Raw genomic sequence first — 26,604 nt, 5'->3', positions numbered from 1 at the left:
CCCGGGGCCAAGGAGCCCCCTCATCCCACCACCCCCGCTGCCAAGGCTCATGCTCTAAACCAGAGGGCACCGTGTGCCTCACCAAACAGAACTTGGGGATTTCTGCAGACTCCATCCCGAAGTCTGAGCCCTGAGTCCTGGCACCTCTGCCCCATCCCCGACCTTAAATTGGGCACCTCTGGAAAGGGACACCCCACCCAACCCATCCCTGCGCCACCACCACTACCTGGCAGCACAGATCTAAGGGACTCCGAGACCTAAGACCTGCAGGAGAGAGGGAGTGTGGAGTGACCCCTGAAGTGGCCACTTGGAGTCTCCCCTGTGCTGGGAATCGGGACGTCTGGGTGGTCCCAGTTACTCAGCTGTAGTTTGGTAAGAGGATCTCTGAAGGTTAGCTGGGTTGGGGGCCTAGACTGGGGGACAGAGCTTCTCCCAGCCCCCACTCAGATCTAGGAAGCAGAAGTCGGCTGGGACTGGGGTGGAGGATGAGGCAGGGCAGACCCCCTCCCCTTGGGCAGAGGGCCTGGCCTGGAAGGAAAAGCCAGGCTGGGACACGTGGGCTGGCTGGGTGTGGGAGGCGAGGCGGGCAGGGCAGGGCGGTGGTCACAGCTCCGACTCAGGGGTGCTGGCCAGGAGGTAGCCACTCCCATAGTGTCCGTTGGGGTTGCCACTGGTCTCCAGGGGCGATGTGCTGCCGGGCCCCAGGTAGGAGCGGTGAGTGGGCATGGGGGAGGGCGCCTCACTGGGCACCTTGCTGAGGATGAAGCGGGTCTCGTCGTTCTCCTCCAGGTTGGAGATGTCCTTCATCATGCGGCCCTTCTTGTAGGACACGGAGAGGGTGTTGGAGCCGTCGGAGAGCAGGTGGAAGTGCCGCAGAACGAACACCACAGGGATGGGCAGGACAGCCACGACGATGAGCGTGATCAGGAGAGCCATGGCCCAGTTAGGGAAATACAGGTAGCGCTCCGCAGCCTAGGGGTGGACACGGGTGAGGGCTGCTGCCCGCCCTGCCGCCGCCTCACCCTCTCAGACTCCAGGACCACCACCCCCGCCACGCTCATCCTGCCCAGGCACTGGCAGAGATGGGGTTCATCAGGGGCTGCTCCTTGGTTAGCTGGTCCCCTTGGCTAAGGGCCTGAGCTTCCCTGGGTCTCAGTTTCTGCACTTGTAAAAAGCTGGGGTGGATCCACTCCACGGACTCCACGTGGAGAGAAAACATGGGTTAGAAAGACTGGACAAGTGCGTTCACCTTTCTGACCCTCAGTTTCCCCATTTGTGTGACAGCGATAACACCACCTCTCTCTTTGGGTTGTTGTAAAGGTTACAGACCAGCTGTGCAGAGCCCCTGGCGGGGCCTGGCACCGAGTAGTTGCCCTATAAGGGGTTATCTCTACCACCTGTGGCATTAAAGGCCTGAGAAGATGCCAATGTCCCTGGGGTTTCAGACCCCGCCTCTCACCTCCTCCTTGATCCAGGCGCTGTAGCCCGGGGGCGTGACCCCCAGCTGGATGATGCTGGCCGTGGTGAGCACAGCCATGCACAGTGGAGACACGAACTTCCACATGTAGAAATAGAAGCGGTAGGGCCGGAAGCCCAGCATCTCCGTCAGCTCCTGCATGAACCTGCCAAGCACAGCGCAGGGTCCAGAAGTTGGCACCCCCCACTATGCCGGCACAATGCCCCCCAGCCACCTCCTCCAGGAAGCCTTCACTGACCAGTCCCTCCCTCCCAGGCTCTTACGCTCTTCACATTCAATACATTATTCTGTGGCCCCGCTGGCCTCTGAAAAGGCTCTGTTGTCCTCCCCTAACTTCCTCTGACTATGTCACGTCACACCTCACCCAGGGATATGATACAGCCCACAGGACACGCCCTGGGCAGGTGGACAGGCTCCAGAGGGCTTTGCTGGGTGGGCACCCAGCCCACCTGGTGCTGGCCTGGCTCTAGACTCCCCCTGCTGGAAGAGAGGTAGAAGTGCACATTCCTAGTGTCAAAAGGCAGAAGGCCGTCCTGACTTAGGGATGCCTAACCACTGGGCATGTGGGTGAAATTCCAGGAGGCTGGCAGGCTGTGTACATGAATGGCATTAAAAAAAAATCATCTTTACCTCAGTAACACCTAGCTGAAATCTTGCATTTCTTTCTATTATAAGTGCAAGCAACGACAGTAGTATTAACAGTACCCAAGACGCTGTAAGCAATTGATTAAATCACAGATATTTTCCTATCACATTACAATTGAGATACCGACAAACATCATTTATGCTCATCACTGCTTTGAAATTACCATTGTTATTAGACCCACAGCTAGATCTTGTAACTTAATGCAGTAAAAATAAAGTACACGTATATTACTGTATCACAGATTTTAAACATTATTTTGCTAATTTTCAATATAACTAGTTTCCTATATAATCTTATATATTTTATCTTATGCATTAAAAAATAACAGTCTGTGAAGGGGTACGGGGCTTCACCAGACTGCAGAAGAGTGAGAGCCTTTCCAGCAGCGTGTTCTAACCCCGGCTCACAGGGTTGCTCTCTGTCTTATCAGCCCATTCCCTCCTGCACTCTCCGAGGAAGTAGACGGCTGTAGCAGGGCCTGTGAGAGTCTGATTCTGAGACCAGGTCTAGACATCAGGGTGGGTCAGGCTGAGTGGGTTAGAGGAGCCCCGGGCATTGCTGAGTGAGTGAAAGGACTTCCTGGGGACACAGATTTGTCCTGAAATGAGGAATGAGGCCAGGGGCTGACAGTGTGTATAGGTTTCCCTGAGGCTCAGGCTACGAGACCCAATCCTTTCATATTGCTGAATTCTCTTACCCCACCCAACCCCAAACTTAGGGCCCAAACCACACCTTGTCTCACACTCCTTTGTAGCTCACTCTAGAACTATGAGTCAGGTTGCTGAAGTCAATGGGTTCTTTGAGGGCAGGGGCCTCTTGTGTACCCACCAAGTGCTTAATGAGCTTGACAGAATTCTGAAGAGTTGATACCCAGGAAAGGTGCTATGGTAATTTAAGCCCGTTCAGGATGATGCCAGCACCTGAATCCAGAAGACTTGTGTCCTCAGCCTGGCTCTCTCTCTCACCAGCCCAGTGGCCTTGGACAGTTGTGTCCTCTCTCTGAGACTCAGTTTCCCTAAGTGATCTGTAAGGGCACTTTCTGGCTGACACTCTGACTCTGTGATCTCCTGCCCCACTCATGAGCAGCCCTGGGAACACAGCACTCTCCAGGGAGTCATGATGGGACAGACCCCTCCTCCTGTCCCCAGCTCTCCCCCACGTCCCCCTTACTTCTTGGTTCCATAGATCCAGGCCACAGCGACGTTCTCAAGGATGACGATGACGGTGAGCGGCAGGGTGGCCGAGTAGTCATCAAACATGGTGACAAAGTAGTTTCCGGAGCGCTGGACGAACAACAGCCCCACGAAGAAGGCAAAGACACAGCAGCCCACTACAGAGAGCCGGGAGGCCGGTATGGGGGCAAAGGTGCAGGGTGCGTGGTGCCCCAGGGGTCTTGGGGGCACCCAGGTCCCTCCCATCTCACCCCTCCTCACAGCAGGCCTGCAGCCCACCCTCCGGTAGGCCCAGCCCTGCATGGAGGTGGGGAGGGGGTCCAGATGCTGAGGTCCTGAGCTCCTACTCTACTAGGCAGGGAGCACCCTGGGGCTGGGAGTGACAGGGATGGAACAGGGTGCAGGGCTTGCACGGAGGAAGCCGCCCCTGCTAAGACACCTCAGCAGGCCCTTGGGGAGAAGGGCAAACGAACCAAGAAAGAGGCCTATCTCCCAGCCCAGGTTTGGCACAGATTCCCAAACAGCCTTCTCCCTTCCGGCTCTGAAGTGCTCTTCTCTCGGTGGCGGAGCCAGGCTCCAGCTGTGTGCTGGGTTGGGTGGGGGGGGGTGGAGCTTTCTAAGTGTGGAGTCATGAATAACCCAGTGGGAAGCCAATCTTTCTACCGTCAGAGCCACCACCTGTTCACTGTCCCCCTGGACAGCCCACAAGGCCAGTGGGGGCTGCCGGGAGGAGTTACCTGTGAACATCTCCTTGGGCACCTTGAAGGTGTCGATGATGGGCGTGGTGATGCCCGCCATGGTCCCGATCATACTGCCCAGGCCCAGGTTGATGAGCATCAGGAAGAACATGACGGACCAGAACGGGGAGGCGGGGAAGTGCGTCATGGCCTCGGTGAAGGCGATGAAGGCCAGGCCTGTGCCCTGCACGGACTGAGGGTGGGTGCGGAGGGCGGGGCTGAGTGAGGGTCCATGACCACCTGGGAGCCCCCTGCTTCCTTATCTCCGCCCTCAGAGCTTTAGGAATATAGCTGTTCCCTCCTTCACAGAGATCCCCGCCCCCCTAAATCCTCTTGCTTTCGGCCAGTGGGTCTCAAATTTGAGTGGGCATCAGAATAACCCCCAGGGAGTAAAACATTAATTCAGGACTTCACCTGTGGGGCCTGGAATCTACAAGTTGTCCAAGGACCCCAGGTGATTCAGATGAAGATGCTCACTTTTAGAAACACACCCAGCTCAAGACTCTCCTCCTCTAAGCAATGCAGCCGCCCCCAGCTCTGAATGCCAGACTTTACCGAAGTGGGCTCAGCCTCGGCTGCCCAATGGACTCACGTTGGAGCCTTTAAAAAACACTGATGCCTGGGTCTCTCCCCCAAGGACAATGATTTGTTTGGCCTGGGGGTAAAGCTGGGTATCAGGGTTTTATAAAGCCCCCAGGTGACTCTGATGGGCAGCCAAGGTAGAGAACCACTGCTTTAATGCCCAGGTCCCTGCTCACAGGGAACTGACCGCACACTGTCCGCTGACATCACTTCTGTTCTATCCTGTAGTGTCTGCGGACTGCGAGGGAACACCTCCCCAAACTGTGAGAGTGTAGTTCTTGTCATTTAGATGTTATCAAGATTGTATTATGTAAAAAAAAAACTGCTACGGGGACTTCCCTGGTGGTCCAGCAGTTAAGACTCCGTGCTCCCAATGCAGGGGGCCGGGGTTCTATCCCTGGTCAGGGAACTAGATCCCGCATGCCGCAACTAGAGATCCCGCATGTGGCAACGAAGATCCCACACGTGGCAATGAAGATCCCGCATGCCACAACTAAGACCCCGCACAGCCAAATAAATAAATAAATATTTTTTAAAAAAGCCTGCTACCATCCTACTTCTATTCAGAGGACCAGGCCACGCCTGTGAGAATGGGGCAGGGTCTCAAGGAAGGGTGCCGTCCTTTATGCTGCCAGTTACCTGGGGAAGAAACCAGGGCAGGGGTGCCCAGACATGGCCCTTTCACTCTTGATCACATGGGAAGAGCTCACAGGGGACACAGTCCCTCAGCATTAGGCTGGTGCCCGTAGAATGCAGCTGACTTTTTCACGAGCGCAGGGAAAGCGTCAGCTTCCCTGGCTCCACGGAGAAGGGGAGGGTTGGTCGAGGCTGACTGACGGGAGCTGGCTCGGCCCCATGGGAGCCCTGGCACCAGCTGGATCCCAGGACCCCATGGGTATGTCTCTCTCCTGTTACCCCTCCTAACAGAACAGTCACTTTGAAAGTTTCCAGCTGTGCAAACGGGGATAGAAGCAAGGTGTCCAGACTTGGGCCTGCACGTTAATGAGAGCATTGCCCTGCCCTCCCCAGGGGCTAAGGGTCATTGTGGCAGTGCGAGTGGGATAGCTGGGGGAGGGGCAGAAGCATCAAGATTTGAACCCTGGCTCCCCTACTTCTTAGCTGTGAGACCTCAAGCAGGCTACAGGCTGCTCGCCTGTAAAACAGGAGACAACATTAATACTCGGCTCACGGCTCTGTCACGAGGGCCCAGGGAATAGACAGCAAAGGGCAGACGCTAACATAAACACTTATTTTCTTCTTGCTGTGTCCAAGGCACCGTTCCAAACGCATTACACATGGCAGAGACGGGTGCGCAGGAAACCCATTCAAGACACGTGAAAGCCGTCCCCGTTCCCTGTGATTTCTGGGACTTGTGCATCTGCCTTGTCTTCTCAGAGAGACTCAGCCTACCTCAGGGCAGGGGTTTTGGCCAACACCTTCCCTCTGTCCTTCTCTGGGCACATAGTAGGTCCTCACTTATCAAGTAAAAAATGAGTCCCTGGAGGCTTTCTGCACCCAAGCTCCAGCCACCCATGGCCTGTCTCTGGGTCTTGCACCCCCACACCTGCCTTTCTGCCCATCCTGGAAAGACAGCCTGCCCCATACCTTGTCCAGCTCATCCTCCAGAAGGCAGGGATCGAGGCCCAGGGCTGAGAAATGGTCCTCCTTCACGGTCTTGATGACCTTGTACATCTCCGCGTAGTCCTTAGTGGTCAGGTGAGAGAAGTTGACGTGAGGAGGGATGAGGGCCCGGCTCAGGACGTCGGTGTTGAGGTACCCCAGGATCTTCTCGGCATTCCTGCAGCACAAAAGGGGAGGGTAACGTCAAAAGGTTTAAAACAAAAAAGTCGAGAGAAAAGGTAAAAAAAAAAAAAAAGTGCAGGTAAAAAGGCAGGACTGGGCACCATCCTGGGGGCACCTCCTAGACACCCAGGCAGGATGCCATGGGCGTCGACGGAGACATCTCTGAAGCTGTCCCTGTGGTCCAGGGCTGGGGACAGAGAGCTCCTCTTACCTCCATCGCCCAGCGCGGGTGGAGGGGGACTCTCCCAGGGGAAGGTGGACAGCGAGAAAAAAAGGACAGGAGGAGAAAGGGGCCACCTACTCGACCACACACTTCTCGTTCATGATGTTGGCCTTGAAACCCAGCACAGCGAACACCACGAGGGTGGCCAGCACCGAGGTGAAGAAGTTGATGAAGGACACCAGGGCGGCGTCGAAGTGGCAGTTGTTGTCCTGTTTGTTGTAGCTGGAGAAGGCGATGACACCCCCAAAGCCCAGCCCCAGGGCAAAGAAGACCTGTGTGGCTGCCTCCCGCCACACCTGGGGGTCCAGCATCTTGTCCAGCTGTAGTGGGGGAGGGGCGACCATGGCAGGGGAAGAAAAGAGACACACAGATCATGGCTTAGGGAATTCCCTGGCGGTCCAGTGGTTAGGACTCGGCATTTTCACTGCCGTGGCCCAGGCGCGAACCCTGGCCGGGGAACTAAGGATCCTACAAGCAGGCGGCGCAGCCAAAAAAAAGAAAAAAGATAACGGCTTTATTCACGTGCAGTGGAATTCCCACCACACCCCCCTTCCTCAGCCTCACGGAGTCCAGAGGCAGCGTGGCACAGTGGTAAAGAGCTACGTGTGGCCTGGGCAATTCCCCTAACCTCCCTGAGCCTCAGGTCTCCTATGGGTAAAACACAGATAGCAAGAGTATCAGGAATCTTAAAAAATACAACAAACTAGTGAATATAACAAAAAAGAAACAGACTCACAGATATATGGAGAACAAACTAGAGGTAATCAGTGGGGAGAGGGAAGGGGGAGGGGCAAATGGGGGAGGGGATTATGAGGTACAAACTATTGTTTATAAAATAAGCTACAGGGATATATTGTACATCACAGGGAATATAGCCAATATTTTATAATAACTATAAATGGAGTATAACCTTTAAAAATTGTGAATCACTGTATTGTACACCTGTAACATATACTATCGTACATCAACTATACTTCAATTAAAAAAAAGAGTATCAGCTTCAGATGATTGTCGTGAGGCCAGGTAAGATAAAATAAACGCTACATGCTTACATAGTAAGTTCTCGGTTAATTTTAACTGCTATCGTTGTTTACCACGGAGCTATCATACCAAGGAACATCTTCAAGGCCATCAGGAATGATGTGTAGGGCAAACTCTAGGGAGTGACATTCACTTAGACTATAGTGTGAATGGTGCCTCCTGGAGTCGTGCAGTATACAGCCTGCACAACTGTACAAGACAACTAAGAACACAAACGTGTCCCTCCTCCACCTCAAACCATGAAAAAAGATACCAACCTCTCCCTCCTGCCCACCCAAACTCCCTTTTCCAAAAAAGAAAAAAACCCTACGTTCATTCATATACATCTACAGGCCCATCCAGATCACAGAAGAATCACCCCCAACCCACCCAGCTTGAAGCACAGAACCCAGACACTTCCTGGAGAGGGGAGCCCCTACCTGATCTGTCCATCTGCCCTCAGACCCAACAGGACCCAGGACCTCCACAGTATCTAGATGGCTTGGGGCAATTTCTAAACGCTTTTCATGTCTGTTTTCCTTTTACTGTTTGTTCCTCAATGCAGGGACTAGGGCTTGGGCCCAGCATAGGGTTTTAGAGTCAGAAAGACCCAGGTCTAAGTCTGACTTCCTCTTTAAATAGCTGAGAAGGCTTAGGCAAGTGATAGTGCCTGTTTTATGAGCCTCTGTTTTCTCATCTGAAAAATGGGAATAATAATAGAGTCTCCCTCCGAAAATGATTGCGAGGACCAAATGTACAGTCTCAAGTAATGCCTGGCGCATTTAATCCTAGAGCATTTAATCCTGACAAAATGCCTCTGACCTGATCAGGACAGAGGTGGGTTTTGGGGTTTTTTTGGGTTTTTTTGTTTGTTTTTTTTGGTGGGGGAAGGAATTGTTATTCACATTTAGAAAGAGTAAACTAAGACCCAAAGGTGAAATAACTCACTCAAAGTACCGGAGCCAGCCAGCTGGGGCAGAGGAGTTACTAAAACACAGATCGTCTGACATCAGGCCATGGCGCCCTCCTAGTACCATCTCCTGACGCAGCTGGTCTGCCGCTATACTCCTCAGACCACTTTCCCTTTGGACTGTTGCTGCTGAGGTGGACCCAAGCGACTTCACTCCAAACAGATGAGGGAGGCAAGGAGCGAACTAGAGAATCTACTCCCCCTGTGGGCACAAGCCCCACGTGGTCCTGGCCCGGTTGCCCCTTGCTGCGTGCCTATAAGAGAGTCTGTTCCTTGTGTGTACAGTAAAGTGATGGGCTTAGGGTCCATCCAGCTCTAATATTTCAGTCCTAACATCCAGGACAGAGGCCCACCATCTCAGCAGCTTCCCAGGTGTGTCTGAGCACCAGGAGTCACTGCCCAGCTGAGAAGGCATTGTTAAGCTTGGAGGCTCGCAGAGTGATGGGCTAGGGGAGGAGGAGGAGGGAGATGGTAGTAGAGCCCTTGGGCTTTGGGTCCTGTACACAAATGGAGGACCAGGAGGACTGCCTGGTCGCTAGTATGCGCATTCCAGGGGAGATTACAGTCCCTCAGTCCACGCAAAATAGGTAAAGCCATCTTTGACCCACCAAGAAAGCTCCGAGCCCAGACCTTAAGGAGCCAAGAGCCCCTTGTCATTCATGAGGAGGTGACACCCTCCCACCCCCTCCCCCTGGCTGTACACTCAACAGCTGTAACGTGTGTGGGCTCCCTGTGGATACGACATGCAGCCACTCATCCATCAAACCCTGAGCACCTACTGTGGTCCAGGCCCGGTACTGGGTGGTGGGGAACCACAGGGAGCAATAGCAGGCAGGGGGGCTTCCCTGGTGGCGCAGTGGTTGAGAATCTGCCTGCTAATGCAGGGGACACGGGTTCGAGCCCTGGTCTGGGAAGATCCCACATGCCGCGGAGCAACTAGGCCCGTGCGCCACAACTACTGAGCCTGCGCGTCTGGAGCCTGTGCTCCGCAACGAGAGGCCGCGACAGTGAAAGGCCCACGCACCGCGATGAAGAGTGGCCCCCACTCTCCGCAACTGGAGAAAGCCCTCGCACAGCAACGAAGACCCAACACAGCCAAAAATAAATAAATAAATAAATAAAAGAGAGATTTAAAGACATACATTAAAAAAAACAGGCTTGAACTTCTCTGCTATCCTTCCCCTCTCTCCCATGTCATCCCCCTCAGCATACAAAACATGCTGTAATTTCTCCTTCCTTCAAAACAGAAAAAAAAAAAAAAATAGCAGGCAGGGTCCCAGCTCTCGTGGAGCTGACATTCTAGTTGGAGAGATGGACATTGGTCAAATGACCCCATGAATAGATGCTAAGTTGCAAAATTGACAAGGGCTGGGAAAGCCAGGTACCTAATGCTGGGAGAGCCTGTGATAGGGGGATTTGAGTGAGTCAGGAGGCCAGGGAAGGCTTCCAGAGGAAGGGATCTTTGAGCTGCCCTCGCTAAAGGAAGGGAAGAGCATTCAGGCAGAGGGAACAGTGTGTGCAGAAGCCCTGAGGGGGGACGGAGGAGGACACCCTCCCCACACGGGGAGCTATGTGTGTAGGGAAGCGGTGAGGACAAGGCAGGAGTGGCACAGGCGAGGCTGGGAGAGTCAGAGGAGTCACAGCAAAGGCCCGTAAGGATCCTTGTCTTGATCCTAAAAAAGCACTTAACCAGGGAAAGCACTAAGGGGTGTGAAGGAGGAGGCAAACAATCGGATGGGCATTTCTAAAGGAAACCAGTGGATGCAGCAGATCTGCGAGGAAGCACATCCTGGGATTCAGGTGGGAGGTCACAGTGGCGTTGCCTAGGGTCAGGGTGGTGAAGACAGAGAGGGTATAGTAGGAAAAAACAAGTCTACCTTAGTGACGGACTGGAGATGGGGGCTGCTGGAAGGGGAGATGCCAGGGTGACGGCCACAGCTCTGGCCTGCAGACCTGAGTGGGTGGATGTGGAAACAGCGGAAGAGGGGCCGGTGTCGATGGGGTTAGAACAGGGAAGATCAAAGCATCCCTTCTAGAAATGCTGAGTTTAATACGTCCTTAAGATATCTACAAGGAGATGTCAAGCCGGTAGTTAGACAAATGAGTTTGGAATTTCGAGGAGAGCGCTGAGCTGGAGGTATAATGTGTGCGTAGCAGGTGTACAGGCAGTGATTGCCCTGAGGCTGTGGATAGAGTGAGAAGAGGCAAGAGGCTGGGGCCAAGTCAACATCTGCAAGTTTAAAGCAGGGAAGAGGATCTTACAGGGAGGGAGAGGAGAAGCAGCAGTGGAGGCCGGAGGAAAAGCAGGAGAGGGCTGGATCACGGAGGCCATGGGAAGAAAGCCCGCCGGGGAGGAGCGGGGACCCCTGCTACGGAGTGAAAGATGCTACAGCCACGAGGTCATGGGTGAGCTTAGTCGGAGCTGTACAGGGAGCAATGGGGCCAGAAGACAGAGAGGAATGAGGAGAGGTGAGAAGCAGAGGGGAAGAAATGGTGGACACTCTGGAGAAGCTAGGCTTGGAATGAAAGACAGGGCAGTATCAGGGGAAGGCTACAAAATCTGGAGGGTTGCTTTTTGATTTGTTGTCTCGTTTTTGTTTTTAATGCAGTGACTTGACGATACCTAAAGCTGATGGAGGACAGGAAACCTAGAGGAGGGAAGAGGAGCTGTCTTCCACAGGGGACCCTTGAGCTGCTCACCTGGGGGACGAGAGAAGGAGGACAGGATAGGGCAGCTGTGGGCAGGGTTGTATACATATTCTGTTTCTGTGTCCGCCATCTAAGGGAGTTTTCGTCTTGGTGGCTTCTGTTTTCCCCATAAAGCAGGAGGCAAAATCATCTGTTGGGGATAAGGTGCACTGGGAGGAGAGGTCAGAAGGTTCAGACAGTGGAAGGGGTTTAAAATGTTCACCATGGAACACGGGAGAGAAAGATGGCCAGAGAAATGGCGCAGGGTCATCCCACATTGTTGAGGGCCCGCTGCTCTTGCAGTGTCATCTTCTTTACAAAAATGGTACAGACCTGCATCGCCTCATCTACAAGCCTTGGGACCAGACTGGTTTTGGAAACCAGACTTTGTTTCCAATTTTATTTTAGAAAGGTAATACGGTGCATATGCCACAGAATTACATAACACCCCCCATGGGGTCTGGGGCAGCACCCTGTAATCAGACACATTAGTATTTCTGCAGCAGAATATGAATATTCACACCAAGTGAATCGATAAAGACTATAAATAGTCTCACATCTGTTCAGGTCATTTTGCCGCCAAATGAGTTCTGGGAGAAAGAAAAAAATTTTTTTTTGTTTTTCAGGGCTATTTGGATTTTGGTATTGTGCATAAAGAAATAGGCGCCTATACATGCTCCTAATAGAAATCTGGAGATTATTTTAAAAGGGAGAACAAAATAATCATAGTTCCACTGGGAAAGGACTTCTGTACCTCCCTTCTCCTGGGTGGGTTTTTTGAAATGATCCTCTCAGAAGGTTCCAGAAATGGGTGGATTACTTATGTCTGGAAGGCTTGCTGGTATTCACTGAAGTTCACGGATGTCAGTCATGACAGTCCTACCAATCCGCTGGAACCTCAGGCTAGAAACCTGGACCTAGTGGGAGGGCTCTGGGTAGTTTGGAGAGTTCCAACTAGGAGGAAGCACAAGGTTTTGTAAGAGAGGGCCGGTTGAGACAGACATAGCTCTGGCAATGTCGTTTGCATGTTGAAACATCTTTAATGGTTCCCCACTGCCTGCTGGAAAATCTTTTTCCATTCTGTGTTCTGAACATCCTAACCACTCTTCAAAAGCACCGTGGTCTTACACTTCTGGCCTTTGTCCAGGCTGCTCCCTCTGCCTGGAACTCCCTTCCACCTACTCACTTTCTGGTGAACTCCTATTCATTTCTCAAAACCCAGCACAAATATCACCCGCTCTTTGAAGCTTTTCCCGACTGCCTCTGGCAGAGCTACTCGTGGTCCCTGGACCCTCACAGTTCTTGTCAATACCCGCATTTCAGGTTTATGTGTCTGTCTTCCTTTCCACACTTGGTACTTGTTAGGGGTGGAGCCCATCTCCTGTTCACCTTTGTGTGAGCAGTGCCTGGCACACAGGAGAGGAGGAAAGAGTGGGGGGCAAGAGAGAGACAGACAAAGGCTGACCTGTGTCCTCGAGGTGAGCTGAGCAGGAAGGACCAGACCAGGGGCCATGAAGTTGTATAAGCCTTTTTGTGCTAAGATGCAGTCTTCTCGGACAGGAAGATCCTTAGGACTTTAAACTTCTACTTTCTAAAACAAGGCTATTTTAATGCTGGCTTCCTTTCCATCTCCTTTCCTTCTCTTCTCTCTCATTTTGAAGTAATTATTTCCTTTTTAATCTATGTCAGTCATTACCAAAGTTTTTACAGAAAGGTCTGGGCCGCTTATGAGACTCAAACACATATCATCATTAGGATTTTCACCACTTCCTGAGCCTAAAACTACGATGTGGATAAATTCCTAGGCCCAGGCACCATCAGGGCCAATTTCATAAATGGAGGCGGCCACTTCAGGGAGGACACCATAATCCCAAACTGTACCATCAGAGCTGACCCTATAGCAGGCGGGATTTCTCAGAGGACAGGGTAGGATTGTCTTACATGCAATGATTTTGGACGGAAACAAAAACTGTTTTTTGTTTGTATGTTAAGATGGTATTTAATTGCTGTTATTTTTCCATTTTTAAGAATTGTAGAACATGGATTACAAAATGTACAAAAGTGGAGAGGATAGTGTTATGAACAACCCCCATGTACCCATCCCCCAGCTTCAACAATTATCAACACATGGCTAATCTTGCTTCCTCTATATCCCCACCCTTCCCCCCGCCCACCTCTACATTACTTTGAAGTAAGTTGATGGATCCAAATCTGACATTAATAAGCCCCCAGGAAAGCAGCTGAGAGGGCCAAAGCTTGGTCTTTGTGTGAGTGGTCCCTGGGCATCCCCCCTTCCAGCCTGCAGTGTGGAGGGCAACTCTTGCCGGTGGAGAGGACCAGAAGCCCAGTGCACATCTGGGGGTAAAAAGAGCCAGGCACCTTCAGGACTGAATGCCTGTGTTCCTTGAATTTAAAGGGGCTCTTTGAGGATTTCATGGATGATAGTGCCTGATCTCAACAAGGTCCTGATCATAGTGTCAACAGAGGAGGAACCCCAGACCAGACCTCAGGAAGCCCAGTGTCCTTTCTGGACATCAGGATGTGACTGCAAGAAGAGAGGTGGGAAATGGGCTTTCCCCACTGAAAACAAGGCTCAAACCTGCCTCAGGGTGCCCGCCCTGAAACAGAGCAATGGCTTGCTGCCATTTCCTTGGCACACGGCTGAGTCACTTCCTCAGGCGGGGAGCAAGGTGTTCCACGGCATTTGACTCAGCAGCATGAAGATGCTTTTTGAATCGGCAAGCAGCTGCTGAACCCTAGCCCGGGCTGGTGCATGACAGGAGCGCACGCCGCCCTTGCTTCTCAGCACAGACAGGCCCGCAGACACCAGATGGCACTGGGGCACCTGGTTCCTACTGCCCAAGAACAGTGTCACCTTCACGACGGAGAAGAAAAATAACTAATGCTCACCATGCACTCCCTGCACCCCGAGACAGTCCTATATGCTCTCTTGACGATGCAGTGAGGGAGCTGCCATGGTTCACCCCATCTTGCAGCTGAGGAAACTGAGGCCCCGAGAGGCCAAGGAACTTGCCCTCCCACGACTGAGGGATGAGCTGGGATCTGAGCCAGACTGTCCGGCTCCAGAGCCCACCTCTGGGAACAAGGCTGGGCTGCCCTCACCACCCTGCTCAGAAGCCTTACGCTAGTTGCGGGGGTCACAAAGTTCCTCCACTAACCGCTACACCTGGGCCTTTGCAGGGACCCCCACTTCTCCTCTCTGAGGGTGAACGCACACCCCAGACCCTGCGGCCTGTCCTCACCGGGGAAGACCACTTGCTCGTCCAGACCCCAGAGGCCGCAAAGCAGATGCCCGCAGCTCCCGCGTGGCTCAGGTTGTGCCAAGTCCCGCCCCCGAAGAACTGGTGTGGCTTCCACCTTACTGATTATAGGTGACGCGGTTACTGGTTTAAAACTCAAAAGGCATAAAAGGGTCTCCCTTTTCTCACCGCTGTTTCCAGATACTCAGTTCCTCTTCCCTAGATGTAACCACAGTACCAGTCTCTTGCCTACCCTTCCAGTGATATTTTATGTGTATACCAGCAATATAGATATATGCGCGCGCACACACACACACACACACACACGTCACACACACGCATATCTACGTGTGTGTGTATTCCTCCCTGTTTCTTCCCTACTGTCCACCAGAGATGTTGCCCCCAGCCTTAACACTTCCTCATCCTGCTGAGTTGGGAACCCACAGGGTTCCGGGGCTCCTGGTAAGCTGCCCCCTCTGTCCCTGCCCACTCATAGCCTCGTCCCCACAGTTGGCTTAAGGGACCACCAGGCCAGGTCCTCGGTCCCAGGACCCAGTTTAGCTCCGCCGCTGCAAGATGTCCAGGACTCCAGGGTCATCTTTCATCTGGCCTTCATCCCGGGAGGGCCAGGTCTGTCCCCTGCTCTGACTCAGGCCTCTGCGCCACCGCCCACAACTGCCTGCACCCTACCACTGGGCCCTGTTATCAGCACAATCCCCCATTACTGCAACGCATCTCTGGATGTTCTCTTCACCTTCTTGCTGTGACTCAGCAGCTCTCCACCCTGGCTACACATTAGAATCACCTGGGGAGCTCTGACGCTCTACTGCCATCTGGACACCACACCCAGCGATCCTGATTAACGAGTCCAATTGCTGGATTCTGATTAGTCGAGGGTGGGCCTGAGCGCTGGTAGTTTTTCCTGGTCATTACAGCTCCCAGGGGAGCCTGATGTGCAGGGAAGGGCTGAGCAAGGGGCCCTGAGGCCGAGGCGGCCCCTGCAGCCTCTCAGGGGGAAGGCTGTTTTCTTGCACACTTAGGAGCACTGGGCCTGGGTGGACAAAGTGCTGTCCGCTCTCCCGGCCGCTCCCCATGTTCCACTGCACACTGTCGCTCTTCCCAACACTACTGCTGCTGTCATCTGGGTGATTTCAATATCTCCATCAATGTCCCCTCCAACAATCTGCCTCTGGGTCCCTTTTCCTCCTCCCTTCAGAGACAGGAGCAAAGAGGGCAGGGCACAACCTTTAGAAGAATGACAGAGCTGTTGAGGATACAACAAAAACTGGTTAGAACGGTTTAGGCCCAAGATGGCGGAAGATTCGACTTCCAGTGGACTTTGAGCCTCATGATACATTCATGTAATAGATTAGCTACATGACACACCCACAGGCGCCAGGACAGTTCCCAGGCCAAGCATAAAAGGCCAAAAGGTGGGTGATGGCCCAGTTCCTGGAAATCCCCGTCCCTTTCCCAAAATAGTTGGAATAATCCTCCCACACATTAGCCTATGAAATTACCCAGCCCATAAAAACTAACCACCCCACCCCTCGGGGCCTCCTGAGACCCGTTGTGTATCTCAGTAAACCTGCTTTCACTTTACGATGGCTCGCTCTTGAATTCTTTCCTGCGTGAAGTCAAGGACCCTCCCTTGGCAGCCCATCCCAGGGACTCACCCGAGACCTGGGCCATGACCATCCTCTCAGGCCCCATTTTCCTACACTTCCAGTACTCTTCGCCTTCCCCCACTCTTATGGTCGTGCCATGGCCTTTGTCATGACTACTAGCTGTGCTCCAATTAAACCTCAGTTTTTAAGGGTCCCATACTCCAAAGCACTCCATCTTTCCAGCTCACCTCTAGTAGCTAAACTCTAAAAATTCTTCAGCCCTGCTGGGACCGCCAATCCTTTGGCCTACCTCCATTTCACTGCCCCTCACCCTGTTTGTATCCTAACTTTCCTTCGTCACTGGCTTAGTCAATGTCCATCCTTCTCGTCACTCCTTGCTTACACTCTCATCTCCCCTGCCATCTCTCCATTGTCATCGCTTGATAAGCTCCTGACCCTGGTGATGACCAACCCCCCGTCTACTCTGGGCCTGCCCCCAAGCAGCAAGCATAGCTGGACACAACGCACACCTTGGGCCCAGGACACATGGGACCTTGAACTAATTATTTAACTTCTCTGTGCTTCAGTTTCCCCATGTGGAAAATGGTGATAATAATAATACTTCTAGAATTGTCATGAGTTTAACTGAGTTAATATACGTAGGTGCCTCACATAGTAAGCACTGACTGCTGGAAAACATGTGATTGTTCTAAGTGTCTCACTGATTGTGAGAACAGCCTGCCTTCAGAGATGGTAAAATATGAAGAACTGTCCACCGTGGAACTGGAACCTCGCTGGCTGCCTTCCCTGCTCCCCCCACCCCTGACCTCCAGCTCCTGCCCCCTCCACCCCCGTGTGCATGCATCCCCATCTGGTACACAATTGCATCACACTCACCCCTCCTCAGGCCTCCAACCCCTCCCCCACCATCCCTACTCTCAGCTGATGACCTTGCTGCCTACTTCACAGAGAAAAATGACCCAATGAGAAGAGAGCTCCCACAGTGAGAATATCCTCGCCACCGCTTCTCAGCTGCCAGCATCTGTGCCACAGGCTGGCCCATCCCTCCTGCTCCTACAGGGACAGTGTGTGCTCCAACCTAAGACCAACTCCTCCACCTGGGCACTGGGTCCCATCTCTCCTGCTTATTCAAGGACTTTGCTTCCCTCCTCTCCTATAGCATCAATTTCCCTCTCTTTTCTGGATTTTTGAAAAAAGTGTACAGTTCAATGGTTTTTAGTATACCACAGGGTTGCACAGCGTTCCCACAATCAATTTTGGAACATCTTCATCACCCCAAAACGAAAGCCCATACCGTTAACAGTTACTCCCCATTTCTCCCCCAACCTCCCCACAAGCGACCACTAATCTGTTTTCTGTCTCTACAGAATCACCTATTCTGGACATTTTATATAAACAGAATCACACAATATGTGGTCTTTTGTGACCGGCTTCTTTCCCTCAGCATAATGTCTTCAAGGATGAATTCATCCATATTGTAGCACGTACTTCATTCCTTTGTATGGCCAGCTAACATTCCATCGTATGAACATACTACCTTTTATTTTTCCATTCATCAGTTGATGAACATTTGAGTTGTGTCTACTTTTGGCTATTATGAACAATGCTGCTATGAACACTTGCGCACAAATTTCTGAACATATGTTTTCAGTTCTCTTGGATATGCGCCTAGGAGTGGAGTTGCTGGGTCATACGCTAACTTTGTGTAACCTTCTGAGGAACTGCGAGACTGTTCCAAAGCGGCTGCACCATTTTACATTCCCACCAGCAATGTATGATGGATTATTTTCATCATCATATAAAATTCTGAAATGACACCTTTGATCCCATGGTCATCTCTGGTTACCACCCCATTTCCTGTTCCTCTGCTCCCCTTACAGCAAAACTCCTGAAAATCAGTGGTCTTCATTACTTGCCTCCAGTTCCTCCCCTCCCATTTTCCCTTGAACCCACTGTTATTGGACTTTGTCCCCAGCATGCCACCAAAACAGCTCTTGTTGAGGTGCCAGTGACCCCCCTGCCGCCAAGCACATTGGCCATTTCCCAGTCCTCATCACCTGACCTCTTGGCAGCTTTGGACTTGGCTGACCATTCCCTCCTTCTTAGAGCACTTTCTCCACTTGGCCTCTGGGATGGACCTCTCTATTTTGCTCTATCTCTCTCATTTCTCCTCCGCCCTCACTGACTATCTCTCCCCCAACCTCTAAACACTGGGACCCCAGTGTTCAGTGTTTAGTCCTCTTCTCTATGTTCACTATGTGACTGTTACCAGTCCACGACTTTAAATTCTCAGACTCCCAAATTTATACTTCCACGCGACCTCCAGACTCATCTATCCAACCACCCACTCAGCTTCTCCACTTGGATATCTCTTAGATGTTTTAGACCCGCCATGTTCAAAACAGTACTCTCGGTGTTCCTCACCAAACCTGCTCCCCCCAACCACATCCTCCTGGTCGCTCAGGCAAAAGGCCTTGCGGTCATCCTTGTCACCCTCTCTCTCACATCTCACATCCAATCCAGCAGCAAATCCTGTTGACTCTGCTTTCTGAATATAGCCTCAATCTGACCACTTCTCATCTCTTCCATTGACATCACCTGGGCTCCAGCCAGTCACCTGCCACCTGGATGAATTCTAGCACCTGGATGGAGGCTTCTCCCTAGTCTACCCTTGCTCCCTCAGATTCTCAATGGCAACCAGACTGATCCTGGGAAGACAGAAGTCAGATCATGTCACTCCTCTGCTCAGAACTGTCCAATGGCCCCCATTTCACCCCAAGGAAACACCAGAGTCCTTACCTGGCCTACAGGACTCTCCTGGTCTGGCTCCCCACTGGTCCCGTGGCCACAGGTCCTATCTTTCTCCCCTCCCGCTCCAGCCACAACAGCCTCTTTGAGAATGACAGACACGTACAAACTTAAGGGCTCTTCATTTATTGTTCTCTCTGTTTAGAATGGGATGTGCTACTTCCAAATATCCACATGGCCTGCCCCCTCACCTCCATCGAGTCTTCACTACAATATCACTTTCTCGGGGAGGCCTTCCTTGAGCACACTAGCTAAGCAAAACTCTCCCCGGTGCCCCGAATCCTTCTTTCTCTGCTTTATTTTTCTCCTTAGCAACACCATCCAACAACTCCTTTGTCTTACATTATCTGTCTCCTGTTACTAAAATATAAGCTCCAACAGCGCCAGGAAGTTTATCTGCTTTGTTCACTGCTGGATCCCAGAACCCACAGCAGTGCCAGAACATAACAGGAATTCAATGAACCTTTATTGAATGAAGAAATAAATAAATGATGGTCATTCAGGTTGTTTTCACTCTTTTGCTACTAAAACAAATGCTGCAATGACCAATATTATGCACAGATCATTTTGTGGGTGAGTACATCTGTAGGACAAATACCTAGAAGTGGAATTGCTGGGCCAAGGGACGTGAACAGTTGTAATTTTGATAAATATTCCCTGGAAGTTTTGGTGGTTACAAAATCTATCATAATCCATTTTATAATGAGCAAATCACATGGTTAGTCGTATGGTACTCCATAGCGACTCGGGTTTTAACTGGATGGAAAGAATAATTCAGAAAGAAGTAGCCCAAGGAATTTAAGAAGTTCGTTAGCCATTAACATGAGCTACTGTCCCATCAAAACTGCTAGTGGGTCATCATGGTATCCTGGCCACACTGCATTCATCACACTTAATAACTGCTTGAAGGCATGGACTGAGAGCCCAGGTCCTCTAGCTTGGATTATTTCTGATGTTGGAAGACTTTATAGGAGGGGGCATCTTCCTGGTTATTCAGCATACCCATGGAGGGCCTATGCTTCTTTCAGGTAGATTCTGAGATGCCCTGGCCAAAAATCTGCTTGGACTGTCCCATGGCTGCCAAATGGCATGACCCATTGGTGATGTCATTTACATTGTGGTCGATATGAATGGAGCAGTGCACAGGCTGGGCAACTGTGTGCAGTGACCCTGGCACTCTACAGCACTATACTAGAGCCAGGACTTGAAATGGCTCCCGGGTTCCTCATATCTCACCAATCCCATGCTGAAACAGTCCCAGCTCTGCAACAGTAGCTTGCCATGTATGGACAGTCAGACATTTGTGTCTGAGAATGGATCCACACTTTTTGCAGATGACTTGGAAGGATTTGTAAACAGGAACTTCACCCCAGCCATCACCACTGGGCCTCACCTGCCTAAAACAAATGGTGACACAGGCTGTGAAGGAGATCCTTGATGGAGGGGTTTGGCCTCTGATGCCCTCAAGTCTCCCCTTCCCTGCTCAATACATCCCTCCAGGGTCAAGGGCAGGAGCTGCCCCATGGCACTGCTCAGTGGACAAGGTCTCAAGATGGGCCCCACAGGCTCTATCCATACCTGAAGGTCACAAGAGCTAGATGGACCAGGGACCACACCTGCTGGTTCTTGGTGACCTGGCTCCTCTAGGGCCTTCTGGATTTGATTTAAGTTTCACCTCGTGAAGACGCGGGGCCTCTGCAAATGCTAAAGTGGAACCACACTGTTTCCTGAACATCCAGGAAAAGCTCTGGGAAAGGAGCGCCCCTGTTATTCAAAGTGTACATCAACCTTTTTGCATCCACCTGATTGGCAAAAATTGCAGTGTAACACATGTGGAGCAACTGGGTCTCTCATATACAACTGGTGGGAGTGTTAATATCGATAGATGCAACCACTTTGGAGAGCAACTCAGCCAACATCTAGTAAAACTGAAGACACATATACCCTTTAAGATGGCAATTCCACTCCAAAACATATATGCCGAGAGAAACGTGTGCACATGAAGACCTGTGTCATAATGTTTATTAGCATTATTAGCAATGGTGAGAACTGGACACAACTTAAATGACCATCAATTAGAGAATGAATAAATAAATTTTAGTTTAGTGCCACAGTGGAATACAATACAGTCATGAAAACGGATGCACTAGAGCTCCATATATCAATATAGCTAAAATCTCAAAAGAGTGTTTAGCAAAAATAAAAGCAAGTTGCAGAAGGTTGCATACAATACAATAAAGATTAAAAGTATGCACATATGCTACATCCTGTTTAAGTATACACATATATGTATTACAAAATTTTAAAAATGTATTAGCAGGTTAAACCACAAATTCAAGATAGTGATTATTTTAGGGAAGGGAAGAGAATGGGATGAGGGCCGGCTACACAGGCACTTTTATGACATCTGTAATATTTTATTTCTTAAGAATGTTTATTATATTATTATATGTGTGTTTATATGTCTGAGATGTTTCACTTAAAAAAATGTTTTAAAGAGTGTCTGAATCAGAAGGGGAGCAGTATTGTGTGTGCTGGGACTGGCAACTGATCTTATGAATCGGTTCCACTGGCTTCTGAGTTAAGTACCAGGCTCTCTTAGCACCACCCAGCGGACCATTTGGAGACCTGTGTGAATCTCCATGTTTATTAACATCTCCAGAGTATATAATTTTCTCATAAAGCTCAATAAAGTATAACGGAAAGACTCAAGTGAACACATTAGACTGATCACGGTTCTAGAAATACAGTTGAATCCATTCGTAAAAACCATCGGCTTTCATCTCACGGCTGTTTTCCCCCAAAGAAACCAGGTTTGCATTTTCCTCTTCTTTGTCAGACATCACATGTTCACAACAACCCTACCCCAGCCAAGTGGCTCGGTAGTCACACTCATGCCTCGGGAGATTCACTAAGTGCTCCATAGAGCGGATCTCCGTGCTTGTTCACGTAGAAACCTAGGGTGTTACATCCAAGGACGCTGACGGCCCATATGCTCTGTCCAGTGGATATGGAGGGGTCTGTGTCCTGCCTATTGCTACCCACCTCCCCCACCCCCAAACATCAGGAGCTGTTTGCAGCTGCAGAGCAGGGGAATTGGGAGGGAACGGGGATTTCAAACACCACTAGATCTGGATTCTTCTCCCTGTGCCATTTGTATGGACTTTCTTTGTAAGCATTAATGCGTGTGTGTATGTGTGTGTATGTGTGTATGGGTGTCTGTGTGCGTGCGCACACATGAGTGAGATGGCACTACTGAGGGACAGTGCTGAGGGCCTTAAGCTGGCCTGGCAGGGTTCTGACCCTGTGCCTGCGGACTGGAGCCTCACCAGGCCCCTGATGTTGCTTACTGGTCAGCTGGCATTTGGAGGTGGACTTCCCAGCCTGCCTGCTGGGGCGACTAATGTACTTTGCTTAGGGTTACATTGAAGGGCATGCCGTTTCTGCATCTGAAATTCTCTTATTCCCCAGTGAACTGGCTCATGCCAGCTGTGCCCAGTGGTCTGAAGGGCAACAGAGAGGCAGGGCCACCTGGTGGGCAGAGACCATGCTTAGGAAACTGGCTGTTTCCATTTTCCTAAGGAGTATAGGTGTCCACCTTCAGGACACCATGCACCACGGTCCTGCTCATCCCTCACTGGGCTACTGGGAGGATCTAATGAGAGATGTGGATAGCTTTGGTAAGGGTAAAATGTCTACCCACGTGCTCTTTTATCTTTAATAAGATAGTAACCTCATTCCCCTGATTGGGGTACAATTTGGGATTCCCAGGGAGCTTTCTTCTCTTAGGCATCTCCTTGGTTCCTGCTGTCACAGATCCACTCAGTGAAACCGCGCCCTCCCCCCAACAACCTGAGCCAAAACTGACTTCACACCATGGCCCCAAGCACGCCCAGTGCTTTTCCACACTCTCACTCATACAGTTCCTTTGACTGCAACGTCCTACTGCCGCCCACTGAAATCCTATCTGCTCCCTGAGGCTCGTTTCAGATATCATCTCCTCCCTGAAGTGTCTTCTGATTTCACCCATATTGATGTGGTGTCCCCGCCCTGTCGCTCTCCTTGCAACCACACGGGCAGGGCCCATGCCCGCTTCCCTGGTGCCTCCCTCCAGCGCCCACCACAGTGCCCGCCACACAGCACGTCCTCAGGCAGTGTTAAACTGCGTGAAGCAGACAAGGCCCAGAAGAGCTGTCCGTGTTCCTGGGGAGCCCGAGACCCTTACCTTGGGAGTGAACATGTGTAGGATGCCGTCGACGGCCCCCCGCAGCAGCAGCCCCCGGACCAGGAAGCAGGCCAGCACCACGTAGGGAAAGAGGGAGCTGAAATACATCACCTGCAGAGAGGACAGGGACCCACGGTGGGCCAGAGCCCCTCCTGCGGCTGGCACCCGCCTCCCTGCTCGCAGCTGGGGTACACGCGCCTCCTCTGATGGCAGCAGAAAGCAGAGCCCCGGGACCCCTGGGCACGGGGCCAAACCCACTGCACGTCTGGCATCGAGCCAAGGCAGAAGCAGCCACACAGACAAGCTGGAGTCAGCATGGCTGTGCCTGAGGCTTGTTTTCTCCTTTCAAGGGCTGGTGGGGCTGGGCTCAAGGGCCGCCAAGGGGGCGAGGAACCCTTTGCTCCCCCCTCTTCATTTTTTCATATCTCATGCCTGCTTTTCTGTCCCTGACTCCAGTGGACCCCCTAAGGATCTCCCCTGTCCTTAGAGCTCCTTTGACAGAAGGCATCCAGGAGGTTATAGGCACGGCTCCCAAGCAAAAGCATCAGAAGACGGTCCTGCCTCTTGTGATTATAAATTAAATGCTACTTTCTAGCACATGCATTTCTTGAACATTTCTATGTCTCCATGGGCCTGGCACAGAGCCTCCCACAAAGGAGATGCTTACAAAGAGTTTGCTGCACTGAAACAAACCAAGAAGGCTGTTCAGGGAGGATGGTGTAAGGTTAAAAGCACGCAGGTCCAGAGCTAGACAACCTGAGTTCTGATCCTGACTACCATTTTCCAACCACATGACCTTGAGCTATTTATTTAACCTCAGGGTGCCTCCATTTCCTCATCTATAAAGTGGGTAAAATAACTCCTAACTCCTAAGATTGTTGTGGCCCAAATGCACTCATACATGTGGCAGTGCCTGATCAGTGCCACGAAGTGCCAGCTACTATTTTGGCCTTTGGAGAGAGAAGAGGTGGTGCCTGAGACCATGCTACCTTTCCAGGGCTTAGCTTCCCTGCTCATCAAATCCACCAAAGAGCCTGGAGTCTCAGACAGACAGACAGCCAGGATTCTAGTTCCAGCCCTGGGGCTGACTGGCTGCCTGATCTCAGGTGAGATATTTCCCCCCACCTCTGGAACCTCAGTTTCTTCATCTGTAAAATGGGTGGATTGGGCTATAGGATCTCTAACATCTTTTCCAGCCCTGGCAGTCCACGAATACTGACACATGACAAAGAAGAAAGTGCCCTTATTTGAAGGGAATCTGACCTACTGGGAGAAGGTGTGTGTGGGGCTTGGCTGGTCTGCACCCTCAGAGGCCCCCAAAGCCCCCTTCACTCACAGTACCCACCCATTCACAGAGCCCATCAGTTGTAGATACATTGAGCTGTTGGTTTTCACCAAAAATTGCTGAGCAGGCTCTTCTAGGGCTCTTGCTAGGGAAGCTGAAGGGCTAGGGTCTAGCCGAATATCCTAGCTCAGTACTCCTGGTTTTCCTTCTCTTTAAAGTCTGTGGGAGCAACCCGGAGTTATCTGAGCACGGAGGCAGCTGGGGTCAAGGCAGTGATTTTCCACAAGACCATCCCTGGCGGGCTGTCCACAGGGAACAATACTGTGGCTATGACGCTCCCATCACCTCCTCAGGGGCCTGTGTCCTCATCCTGAGCCATCCAGAGGCCAAGCTCACCCAAAGAACCCTGCAGGGGCGACCCAGAGTTCTCCACCCCTGCCTTCCACACTTTTCTGTGGCACCCCTTCCCCCGTGTAGGTGTGGGTGCCCCCCCCACCACTCACCTTCCCCGAGGACTGGATGCCCTTGACGACGGCCATGCCCACGATGCTCCAGGCCACGAGGAGACACAGGGTCATCTTCCAGTTGAGGCCCCCGCTCTCTGAGATGGAGTTGGAGATGTCCAGTGCCTCTCGGTACCAGAAGTAGGTAGTGGCCGAGCTCTTCTCACACTCTGGCTCCACCACTGAAACGGCAGCAAAGGCCACAGGGTCTCGGTGGAGGGGCCCATGGGACCACCTCCTCCACTTGACCCCCACCCAGGGCAGCTGAGCATGGGCAGCAGGGAAGAATGATATTGTTCTGGGTTAGCCAGGATCTGCCAGACCCTGAGGACTCCTGGGATCCCAAGGGGCCTGGGAGGCTTCAGGATACACTGATCTGACTGAATTCCCACTCATGTCATCCCCCTGCCCACATCCATCCATGGAGGGCAGGAAAGATTAGGCAGAACTGGCCTCAAGTTCCTTGGGAACGGTTCTGAGCGAGGAGCTGGAGACCTGCATTCTCATCCTTGATCCTTGGTTAAATCAGTGGTGTGACCATGGGAGAGTTGTTTCTGGGCCTCAGTTTACCCATCTGTGGGTGGGATAAGTCAGCCAGCCCTTTAGGGGACTGGCATGCAAATTAAGGTTGTTTCCAGATAGGATGGTATTAGAGTAACCTAGGGTAGTTAATAATAACTAAACAAAAGTCACAATCTCCAGAGTTATACCTACACTCACTATTTCATTCAATCCCTGTAAGAACTCTGTGAGACAGGCTGGCAAGAGATCATCAGAAGGGGAAATGAGGATCAGAGAGGGTAGGTGGCTTATCCAAGGTGACACAGCAAGTCAATGAAATCCCAAATCTGTGCCTTAGCCTCTTAGGCTCCTTCAATTCCTTCCTGGGACAGAGCTGGCTGGAATCCCCAGGTGGGTTCCTCAGAAGAACCATACTTGCCTGCCACGGTCCCATTCCTGGCGACAGGGCACTCACTCCAGGGCAGCGGGTACTGGAAAGACTTGAAGAAATAGAAGATGCTCCACCCGATGATCACATTATAGTACAGCCCAACAAAGAGGCAGACCTGCAGACGGGGGTCCACGGCGGTCACAGAGGCTACAGGCAACTCCATCCCCACGCGCCTCCCCACACACAGCCTTGGAGGAGGGGGAGGAGGGATGGGATGATGGGACAGTGGCAGCTGAGGGTCTGCTCCTAATCCTCCACTCATCTGCTATTTGGGGAATCCACAGAGGAATGTTTCAGATATTAAAGTTCTCTCCTTTAAGCAGTAAACTCTTAAAATGTTAATCCTCTCCAGTTTGAAATTCTTCTAAGACGCCTGAAGCACTTCCCCATCATTTCCTGATGACTCAGGATTACAATTCCAGAGCTGCCCTCCAGGACTATGGAGGCATGTACAGCTACTGCCGCTACAGTAAATGGCCCCAGACTGCTGCGCTTTTTGAGGTTTTGTAAATGCTTCTTATTGGCTTCCTATGTCTTTCCTTCTCTCGGGATGCTACTTTCTCTTTGGTACTCCCAGCAGTCTGCTTCTAGAAAGACATCACTTCTCGTTCTTGGAAACATGATA

The 26,604-nt window shown here is 51.6% G+C and overlaps 1 protein-coding gene across 4 annotated transcripts in view; it reads right to left on the bottom strand.

The window, feature by feature from the left end:
- Positions 1 to 596: 596 nt before the first annotated feature.
- Positions 597 to 26,604, bottom strand: part of SLC6A17 (solute carrier family 6 member 17) — a 48,343-nt gene continuing 22,335 nt past the window's right edge. For all 4 annotated transcript variants that reach the window (XM_057527970.1, XM_057527978.1, XM_057527967.1 and 1 more), the window contains 9 exons: positions 25,968 to 26,094; positions 25,028 to 25,209; positions 23,240 to 23,350; positions 6,719 to 6,960; positions 6,220 to 6,412; positions 4,033 to 4,225; positions 3,294 to 3,453; positions 1,460 to 1,622; positions 597 to 972 (listed from right to left, as the gene is read on the bottom strand). In XM_057527970.1, coding sequence (XP_057383953.1) covers positions 604 to 972; positions 1,460 to 1,622; positions 3,294 to 3,453; positions 4,033 to 4,225; positions 6,220 to 6,412; positions 6,719 to 6,960; positions 23,240 to 23,350; positions 25,028 to 25,209; positions 25,968 to 26,094 — 1,740 coding nt within the window. In that variant the 3' untranslated portion in view covers positions 597 to 603. The remainder of the gene's footprint in view (positions 973 to 1,459; positions 1,623 to 3,293; positions 3,454 to 4,032; positions 4,226 to 6,219; positions 6,413 to 6,718; positions 6,961 to 23,239; positions 23,351 to 25,027; positions 25,210 to 25,967; positions 26,095 to 26,604) is intronic.

Source organism: Balaenoptera acutorostrata, chromosome 1 (genome assembly GCF_949987535.1).
Source record: "Balaenoptera acutorostrata chromosome 1, mBalAcu1.1, whole genome shotgun sequence".
Classification (NCBI taxonomy): Eukaryota; Metazoa; Chordata; class Mammalia; order Artiodactyla; family Balaenopteridae; genus Balaenoptera; species Balaenoptera acutorostrata.
Note: the sequence above shows the minus strand (reverse complement) of the source record. Positions and strands in the feature narration are given on the sequence as shown.